Source organism: Megalops cyprinoides, chromosome 25 (assembly GCF_013368585.1).
Source record: "Megalops cyprinoides isolate fMegCyp1 chromosome 25, fMegCyp1.pri, whole genome shotgun sequence".
Classification (NCBI taxonomy): domain Eukaryota; kingdom Metazoa; phylum Chordata; class Actinopteri; order Elopiformes; family Megalopidae; genus Megalops; species Megalops cyprinoides.
The window spans coordinates 3,690,639-3,700,747 of record NC_050607.1 but is presented as its reverse complement, the minus strand read 5'-3'; the positions used below and the strand labels follow the sequence as shown (position 1 = coordinate 3,700,747).

The 10,109-nt window shown below is 41.0% G+C and overlaps 2 protein-coding genes across 2 annotated transcripts; both read right to left on the bottom strand.

The window, feature by feature from the left end:
- Nucleotides 1-329: 329 nt before the first annotated feature.
- LOC118772113 (bisphosphoglycerate mutase-like) lies at nt 330-2,602 on the bottom strand. Its single transcript, XM_036520375.1, has 3 exons — nt 2,529-2,602; nt 1,361-2,019; nt 330-753 (listed from the first exon to the last, which is right to left on the bottom strand). Exons 2-3 carry the CDS (start codon nt 1,959-1,961, stop codon nt 575-577), a joined length of 780 nt encoding a protein of 259 aa, XP_036376268.1. The 5' UTR covers nt 1,962-2,019; nt 2,529-2,602; the 3' UTR covers nt 330-574.
- A 1,757-nt stretch (nt 2,603-4,359) lies between these two features.
- LOC118771917 (troponin I, slow skeletal muscle-like) lies at nt 4,360-7,436 on the bottom strand. Its single transcript, XM_036520087.1, is given in 6 exon segments — nt 4,360-4,446; nt 5,039-5,212; nt 5,604-5,693; nt 6,438-6,569; nt 6,865-6,906; nt 7,422-7,436. Coding segments are annotated over 6 exon segments (540 nt in total).
- Nucleotides 7,437-10,109: the final 2,673 nt, after the last annotated feature.

The following is a 10,109-nucleotide window of genomic DNA, read 5'->3' as shown; positions in this document are numbered from 1 at the left end:
CAAAACCCCTTAAAGTAACTGACTTAGAAACAAGGCCTTTCACCCTCAAAGTCATCATAACTAGGCATAATAGCACCTGTCATCCTCCTGATAAGACCTCTTTAAACAAACATATCTGAACATACATAAACCAATATACCCAGTGTTGTAAAAAAGATGAAAATATGTTGCTTTCCATCCCTCATGACCTGGGTATTGCACTTCATACATCACATACAATTGAAATTAGCTTTTCAAGAATTTCAACAAATGCATACAAATGTGACTTCCTCACCCAGAAAATGAAAAATACATTAAAATATTAACACACAAAAATAAATATGGCCAGATTTAACATACAACAGCGTGCAAGACAAACCAAAGTGTAACCAAACAATATTACTGTAAACATTTTGTTGCAGTCCTTACACATCTTTGCAGCACGTACCGTACTGCTGAAAAATAATAGTAAGGTATAGCTTAGACAAACTATTTCATAAAACACCTGCACATACATATAGTGAGAACTAAACAGGGCCAAGCACCTGTACGTGAAAAGTGAAACCACTCTGACGCCTCTTTGCCATCGCGTCCCTTATTTGCCTGCTGGCGCGGCCTTCCCCTGGTCCTCCACTTTTTTGATAGCTGCCTGAATCTTTGCCTGATCTCCCAGGAGCTCATGCAGCTTCACTGGCTTCAGATCTGCATCCAGCTCCAGCAAAACTGGTATCCCTGTGGGTAAAGTTACACCAGCAATGTCTGCGTCCGAGATCCCTGTTGAAAATAAAACAGGTGCACAACTGAACAAAGGCACATTCAGAGTCATGGGCCCTCTGTACTGGGTTGTGCTGTACTGGGTTCAGATGAATGTACAATACAGTAATTTTAATGTACACAAGGATCACTTTATTTCTGGCACTCACTGGTGCATATAAAAAAGCGAACTCATTAAATATTGAGTAAAGATTTAATTTCAACTTTTCCTGTTATGTCAATCCATAGGAGCTGTCAGTGAGGTACAGTTAGTGTCATTCACTTCAGCATTTACAGTTAAAGCACTAGATCTGAGCTTAAAGGTCAGAATGTGTCTCAAGAGCACAGGCCCAATGTAATACTAGCTTTTTGCCCTTTGCGATAAGGTCACAGATGCCATTTTAGGAACCTGAAGTGGTGGCCCTAGTTGAGTGACCAGAAGGTCCTCAATAGGAAAGCAAGGTGACGTAAAAGCTGTGCTTGAAACACAACCCGGGATTTCCATGGAATATATGAAACTATATGAAAGCTATTGATATATTTGCCATATATAAAACAGTCAATGTAAATGAAACAATGTGTAAGCAGTTGGAGGAGCATGGCTTATTTTCTCTGCTCGTGGCGGTACCTTCCAGGTGTTTGAGCAGGGCCCTGCAGCTGTTCCCATGAGCCGAAATGAGCACGGTGCGGCCGCTCTTGATCTCCGGCACGATGACATTGTGCCAGTAGGGCAGCAGCCTGTCCAGGACTTCCTTCAGGCTCTCCGCGCGCGGCAGATTCTCCTTGGGCATGTCACAGGTGTTGTACCTGCGGTCGTTGTATATTTCACAGTAGTAGGGATGGGATTCTTCGATGGGAGGGGGTGTGACGTCGTAGCTCCTCCTCCAGATTTTCACCTGCTCCTCGCCGTGGATGGCGGCCATCTCGGCCCGGTTGAGCCCGATCAGCGCCCCGTAGTGCCGCTCGTTCAGACGCCAGGACTTGACCACGGGCACCCACTCCTGCCCCATGGCCTCCAGCACCAGCCAGGCCGTCTGCACGGAGCGGCTGAGGATGGAGGTGTACACCAGGTCGAACCTGTAGCCCTGCGCCTTCAGCAGCCTCCCGCACTCCTGCGCCTCCTTCACCCCGTCCTCGCTCAGCTTCTGGTCCACCCAGCTGCAGAAGCGGTTCTCCTTGTTCCACGCTCCTTCTCCGTGCCTCAGGAGAAACAGTTTGTGCTGGGACATCACAGAGCCTGTCTGAGCCTGTCACAGAAGCCTACCCTGCCTTTTGGCTTCAGAGTCACTTTCAGCGCATACACAAAGAAAGAAAATACCCATTCATGTTAGCAACAGAGTACATCAAAAATAAGTAAATGTGCACTTTTTATTTTATTTAAAGTAGCAACAAAAAATAGCAACCATATACTTAGCAACAAAACCGGCAGCTACATATGTGGCTGCATTATTTATTGCAGTATTTATTAATACATTGTCCTTTTAAAAACCTGGCTGTGTAATAACTTTAAAGGCGGGGAACTAATGGCGTTGTACAGAAAATGCTCATTATTGATCTTTAGCTAATAAGATCACGTGCCTGCATGATCAACAGTTAGTTGATCGTGCAGTCAATCAGGACGCTCTGACCCGTCAAACTATTTAGGTGGCTATCGAGCAGTTTGCTAGCTGTGACCGGCACTAGCAACCTTACCGGAAAATATATATTCGTCACTTGCGAAGAGAAAGCAGCATTTCTGCAAACATTTATACCACAGATAAAGTGCGATGCATGCATCTGTTAAGATTGTAGCTCACCGAGTAAAATTGTGTGGTCGCCCCGGTTCAGATCGGTGCGGTCCGTTGACAGGAATTTGTGTTATGTATTTTAGTATTCGGCTGTGCTTGGATAGGCACGCAATGTAGACCAATCAGGAGTGTAAACGTCACACAGGGGCGGTATCGTTCCTACTGTTCTGCCATATAAAGCTTGCGGCACATCCAAGGGATTGAAGAAGTTAGAGTAGGAGTGAGGAAGCAGGGGATCTTCGACTTAACGCTTATTCTGGAGTGTAGAGAAATATTTGAAAGCTGGGCCACGAAACTTGATTATGCAATAGATTCCCCAAACTGCTGTCGCAGGCTTTCCAGTTGCAACCACAAACTGTAAGCACTCCACCAGATTACTCTTTGCAAAAAAAGTAAGCCAGATGGCTGCGTTTGTGTGCGCATAACAACCATGCCACACAGTAAATCATAAATATCTTTCCACCCTAGTCAGTATAATGGTAGTCATTTTTTATTCACATACTTAATAATTCAGTAAAAAGATAAAAAAGAGAAAAAAAGTGATGCTGGACCTTAGAAAAACTACCCAAATGTCCATACTTAGATGCTTTCTCATTGCCCTGAATCCAGAGGCTAATGTTCTAATGCATCAGCATTTCTGCTGGTAGCTATTCATAAATAATCAGATATCAGCAGAATATTTCACAGAGGGGAAACTAATAATTCTGCAGAATCGCTGTATGACAGTGGGCCCCAGGTTGCTTCTCGTTGCAACTTTCCAGTATCGTGCATTGTGCTCATTAACAACAATTGCAAATGCAACTGTAGAGATGAGTTCCTTTCATCTGGAAAACACTTCCTGCCCAAATAGAGTTGTTGGGGTCACTGTGTGGTTTTGTTAAGAAGTGCTCAAGAGGTCCCACTAAGTGTGTTTCACTTATAAGACTTGTAAGGTTCAGTTTTTGTGGGCTGACAAAAAGACTTTGGTCAGCACTGTTACATATGAAATGAGGTGAATGTAACGAGAATGGAAATACAGATTTATAATGACATTAATCCAAATTACAATACATTCACCATATCCCATTCAGAGAAACACAAAGAAAATAGCTATAGTCTTCACTCACAACAATAACTACTGACTGCTATATAAAACCATAAATGATGACACAGAGACCCTCAGTTCATATTTTTATTTTTATTTTTTATTTTCATGAATGAAACCATTCAGACAGCAACATCCGTTAGTTTCATGAACTGTTGGCATGGTCCTCTTTTGTCATTAATGAACAAGTAGAGCTGCCACACAGGTGTACAGTATACAATATGTAAATATGTGTTGTCTCTCTCTCACAGACACAAACATACACATGCACACACTGTTAATTAACTCAGACCCTTTTTACTTTTTTTTTGTTTTACAACTGTATGTCTTTACTAAAAAGAAACAATAAAGGTATATATTAAGACAAGGCATATTTATCCAATACTACCTACTTTATTTAAATATATCCATTAGAACAAGACACTGTAATGACTGTACAACATATATTGGAAGGTAGATGTAGTTCCCCTTTCCCCTCTTCAGGTATCTGAAAAAGACAAAGCTGTATGTCATGTAAGGCTTGTCTGTTCACATACATGTATAACCGGGTTATCTGTGAACAGGATTATTGCAGCAAACCTTTTAAGTGCTGAAAAACAGCAGCATAAAAGAGGCCCCTCGTTAATTAAGATTAATTAATGCATAAATACACTGTACAAGGAAGAGAGCAGGATGTACTTTGAATAAATAAAATATTTATGTTCTGCCTTGAGATCTACGTTATAGTGACACTTCAGTACTGAACATTTTTACCTTTCACTGGGCAGCATCAAACAGCTTCTTCCTGCCCTCCATGCCAGACATGGCATCCACATTCTTACGCCAGTCAGTCACCTCTTCCTTCTGTGGTAATGAACAGAGCACAGAGCAACAGAGAGCTGATGATTCTTTATACTGTACTCAGGAGGAGAACTGTATCTACTGTATATTGGTTTTTGAGATGCTTTCATGTTATGCTACATATTTGTTCAGCAGACACTATTCCATGACTTACATAGTTCATATATCATCCGTTTATATACCGTAGCTGGATGTTTATTGCATTAATTTTTGTTAAATAACTTACTCTGGAATCCACCAGCATTGCCCCAACATACAAGCGTTGAGATGAGTTTTGGGATAGTGTGGAGATGTATCGTGGTTTTGGAAAACAGTGCTGATGTCATGAATGAAAGAATCATTTTCAGGTCACATGACAGGTGTCAGTTAATAGTCCTTTTACGCTGGTGTGAGGGTGGACCACTTTTAACTTCATCTTTCTCCTCCAGCCAAGAATACAAAGTCTTGACTGCTCATCTTCCTCAGTATATGTGTAATGTTGCATCCCCCATTAGTGCCCAGCCAGACAGACACACATACACGACACTAAAGTTGTGGTTATCATGTCACGATATCTTGATTTTGACAGCATTTCTCAGCCTTTCGTCAGCCTGACCTTCTCCTCCTCCTTCTTGACAGTCTTGAGGTTGGCCTTGAAGTCGATGGACTCCTTGTGTTTGGAGCCGAGCAGAGCCCCCAGCATGGCGTCTGCAGAGATCTTCACCCTCCTCAGGTTGGGTCTCTTCATTTTGCCTTTCAGTTCAGTGATTTTCTGAGACAGGTCTTCTATCTGAAGCAACACGCATTCATCAGTCAGATTTCAATGAAACATGACTAAAACTTCAGACATAATTGGAAGCTTTCAAGTATAAACAGGCAGACTATTAGTATTGACACCAATATGTATATGTTTTGCATCCAATACTATAGCTGTATTGCCCATAAGAACAATGTACTAAGGTGGCTTTTGCTATTTAATATACCATAATGATCTGATTTGCAGAATTATCTGTCTGTACATGTATGAAAGTAACTAAATGTTCTAAAGACAATGGACACATTCTGTAGTTAAACGGTATAGGACAGCTGTAATGAATACCCTTCCTCTGGAAAATTTCGATTTAAAACACAGTATTAAGTAAAGCATAGATGTATTATAATTTATAAACAGAAGTGAATACCGTTTTGTCATTCTTGGCCACTTTAGCAGCGATGTCATAGCGCTGTTCATCTACGGCATCAATTTTTCGGTGCAGTTCTTTACAAAGATCCTGTAAAGAAAAAGATTAAACAACAAGCAATGCATCATTGGTAGGCATCTGGTTTAAACACTTACATGTACAACCTCGCAAGTTTAGTAACAAAAAGTATACAGTAGTATACCACTACATACTGAGGGACACTGCAGAACAGTCAAACCATTTGCTGTATGTCCTTTGGCCATAATGTACTGTTTAATATCCTAGTTGTCTTTGGCTTGAAAACTTTTAAAGCAAACACTAATGTACCAAAATAATTTCCTATGCTTGCCCCTGGCATCTCTCTTTGGTGTCTGCTGTTCTGTGGAGTCCTGTTTTAAACAAGCATTCCGCCAGTGAGTCACGAAGGTTAACTGTATATGAATTCCTGGCTTCCTAGAGTAATCTCATCCGATATTAAGCGTTACAGTAAGTGTAAGTTATAGATGCAGGCAGTTAATTTGCCAGAGAATTTGTTTTCAGTTTATTTCAGTGAAAAGGAGTGACTGTGGCGCTAAGGGTCTGTAGCTGTGGATATAACAGCAGAGCACACAGTGCACCTGTAATTGGCTGCCGTACACGCTCTACAACAAATATGCAGCAGCAGATTTCTTAAGTATATTACGTTATTTTCATTTAGCAGATGCTCTTATCCAGAGTGACAAAAGAACAGAAGCAGCAATTTTAAATTAACCGAACAGCTAGGCTTTGTTATGATGAACATCCTGGCATCACTAAAGCTAGTGTACCTGTGGGACAGCAAGCTATAAAATGCACCTGCAGCTCCTGTACGGATAACCCCGCCAGTTTGAGAGGGGGAACGCGCTCGTTCAGGGTGTTCTCCCTCTCCACCCTCTTCTCCTCCTTCTCAGCCAGCAGCATGGCTCCTGCTTTCTTCAGCAGTTTGGTCTGTGATAAAACAAAGCAGCCTTCATACAGACTTCACCCTTTCCCCACAAGCTGGCCTGACAGTATGTCCCACATGTAGAATGGTAGACCTTACAATAGCCTGCATTACAAATGCAAGATCAAAGATGCAATATTCAGCTGCAGTGATCTATATCTGTTTGTGCAGAGAAACATTTTTATCTATACTTAAGTAACTTTATAGAATTTCAACATTGGCATAAATGCATTGTACATGAAAAAAATCATATTAATATTAAAAAATGGAACTTTCCATTAAAACTAAAGATAAACAAACCTTTAAAAGCAACCTGCGAGACGCAGAGATCTTTGGCTTTTTCTGAGAGAGGGGGAGAGAGGGGGGGGATGGGAGAGATACACTTTTAGTTGCAGTTTATCTCTAATATTTCTGTATTAATGAGAGGCTTATAGCAGGCAGAGGACAAACCAGAGTGCTGCCTGTTCCTTTTAATGACAGTACTTTGTTGCTACTTTGAAGCCACTCCTGCACTGCATAACCTGAGTCAGCTGTAGGGACTGAAAGCTTTGCTGATAATGGAAAACAGTGTCTGCACTGAGAAAAAGGGAAAATCTTCTGCAGATTAATACCGTGTGTCAAATGAGCGCACTTTTCACTGTGGATTTTATGCAATCATGTCTATGCCAATTCCATTACGTGGAGTTCCCCATTTTATTAGAAAATATATATAAGTAAAATAAAAACTGGCTTACCGGTCTGTTTCAGCATCCCAAGGACAGGAAAGAAAAACAATAAGAGATTATCACATACTGTATTATTTTCAACAGGAATATTCTGTCAGCATTTGACTGCATAGCAGACAGTGAGAAAAATACTTACGCTTCTGACATGACTGTGCTTCCTTCGCGCCCTAAAAGAGTCAGAATATTTGTTAGTATAAGCATCCGGTACCAACAGAGAAACCAATAGTATCTATTTTGTCAGAAACATTAACTGTCTTCAGAGCGCATGCCTTAGTTGGATTATTGGTAAAAATCATAGATAGATAATCTCTTTTAACAGCTGATGGCCAAAGGAAAAGGTTTCAGTACTAAGAATAGAGTCTGCACAGTTTTACAACAATTCTCCAAAAATGTTCCATGTTTAATCTTCCGTGTCAATATGGAGGATTCAACAGATGTGGAAGATTAAACATTAAATATTTGGGAACATTCTATTACTTAGATGGGTTCTTAGATAAGTATTTTTACTTGCGCAAAATTGCAAAATTTACATTCAGGGATCACAGTTCTTGGTGTGAAATGTTTGGATCATACATTTTTAATTAACTCGCCCAAGTACTTCTTGAGAGGTTTTCAGAATCTGGACCAAGCACAAAAATGGTTGTGATTATTTCTCCAATTTGCTTTGAAGAACTACTGGGGAACATATTTTCTTTTACTTTTAAATCTTTAAATGTTTATTCAGTTAAACATTGCTGTGTTTGAAGGGCAACATTATGACACCTTAACATGAAGTCACCAGTCGCAGCTATTGTTACTATTACTGAAAAGGGAATTACAGTTAGTGTAACAGTGTAACAGTGTCATGTTCATATAAGCATCTAACATCAGCTGAGTAGTTCTCAGCCATAGACAACAGCGAAGAGGAGAGAGTCTCATCTTATCTTAACTCATCTCTGTGCCAACAGCAACCTGTATCAAAACACCTGAGTTTTTTGTCAATGAGCCAAAATGACTTTAGAATTATCTTTAAATTAGGTAAGCATGACCAAACCTTTTTCCCACCACATTATCATATTGTAAAAGTGCTTGTAAGAGATATTGTGTTGTAAATAATATGATTTCAAATAAAGACAGGCAGAGGAGCAATTTGAAGCAAATCAGTGCAAGATGTTTGCAGGTTCGGTCCCTGGTTCATACAAATGGCACAATAAATTAATAATAATTATTCTGAAAAAGTAGGTCCTAACTACCACAACTCCGCTTGTCTCATTTACAGACATTTCAGCTACCTGCCATTGATAAACCAGAGCAAAGAACTGTTTAAATCTTGACCAACATACTAAATATCCTTGAAAAAAATTCTTAATAGAGGAAAGGCAGAGAGTGAGTTGTGTTGCAGTAAGGATGGAAAGCTCTATCTCACACAGCTGCATCATGTATTTCACACTTACCTTTTAGGTGATAAGAGTGTTTGGAAGGGTTGATGGCGGGCAGGTGAAACGGTGTAGATTTATACTCTATTATCCCTCCTGTGAGTGGCTGACCAAAATAGAGCCCTGTCTCCATCAGTCTTACTGTGAAATGCTGTACATCCCAAACAGTGTGGAATTGTGTGAGCTCTCTCCTCACCGATCTGCTCCTCAGCCTCTGAGTCCGCACGCTGTTGGGCCTTATATGGGAGGAATGGCTCAGGCGGAGAGCGTGAAAAATAGGTTCCTTACACCACAGTCACGGAGGTGTCAACCAGGGTTGCAACAACTGAAGAACAAGACCGAACACACCAAATGAATATGCCTGAGTTACGGCCTGAATTTCTCCTGTCCCGTACGAATTACTGTGTGGTGATGTCATGTGCTCAGAGGGGTGAAATGACTGACGTGCTGACATGTCGGGTACAGAATTCTGCAGAGCATTTTGACACGAAGAGGTTACTTGGCTTATAGGCTCTTTGCAGATTACAATTGCTTTTAAGGTTGTCATTCATTGCTTCAGAATCTGTCCTCCTGCACTGCCACATTTATAATGGGAATGCAGTGTGATGTGATGTGATGTAAAATAGCACTGTGATAACTCTGTATTTTATTGTTAGAATTTGAAGTAATTGCAGTCTGTGTGAAGGTCAAAACCGTGTTCTGCTTGTAGGTGCTGAGAAGCTCCTGTGAGTGTGTATAGGGGGTAAGAATGAAAGGGGTGCAAAGCTAATGAATCACAACAAACAATTCCTTTACTTCAGTGGTATATGTTTGCTTGCCTGTAATTTATTGCCCTTGTGTGAGATGTTGTGTTGTTTGACACTTTTGCGCCATCTGGTGTTGATGTCACATCATGAACTTTTCTGCAGATGTTTTCATGTATGGAAAACCAGGCTTTTTGCAGGCACATTAGGAGGGTTTTACCCTCTCTCTGATGTGAGAGGTATCAACTAAGAAAAGAGAGCACAGTGATGCTAGAGCAGGAGGAACAGATTGGTGTTGGAGCACAGCAGGAGAACAGAGATGCTCACCACCTTCTAAGGAGAAGCTCTTGAATTTTGATTTTTAGCCTCCCAGTGGTAGAATGGGTTCTCTACAACCTCCCCACTCACCACCATCCGTCAAAGGCCTGCTTATTCTCAGGTTTAGCCTCCCAGTGGTGGAACAAGCTACCTACAATCGTGCCACTCATCAGCCTTACAATGACAGTCTGCTCCTTCCCAGAATTGAGTTGATCATCAGTTTGTTTAATAGTGGATTCTGATTCTAATTCGCTTAAAACACACACACATACACACACAAAGGGTAACCTCTGACATGCCACTCACCACCTTCCAACCAGAGCCCACTCCTTCCCAGGATCAGG

Bases quoted from the DNA above. Each gene is read 5' to 3' on its own strand.
- LOC118772113 (XM_036520375.1), bottom strand. From the start codon at position 1,961: ATGTCCCAGCACAAACTGTTTCTCCTGAGGCACGGAGAAGGAGCGTGG. The intron at 754-1,360 runs GTACCGCCACGA...TATTTTCAACAG, and splicing joins CCTGCTCAAACACCTGGAAG to GGATCTCGGACGCAGACATT.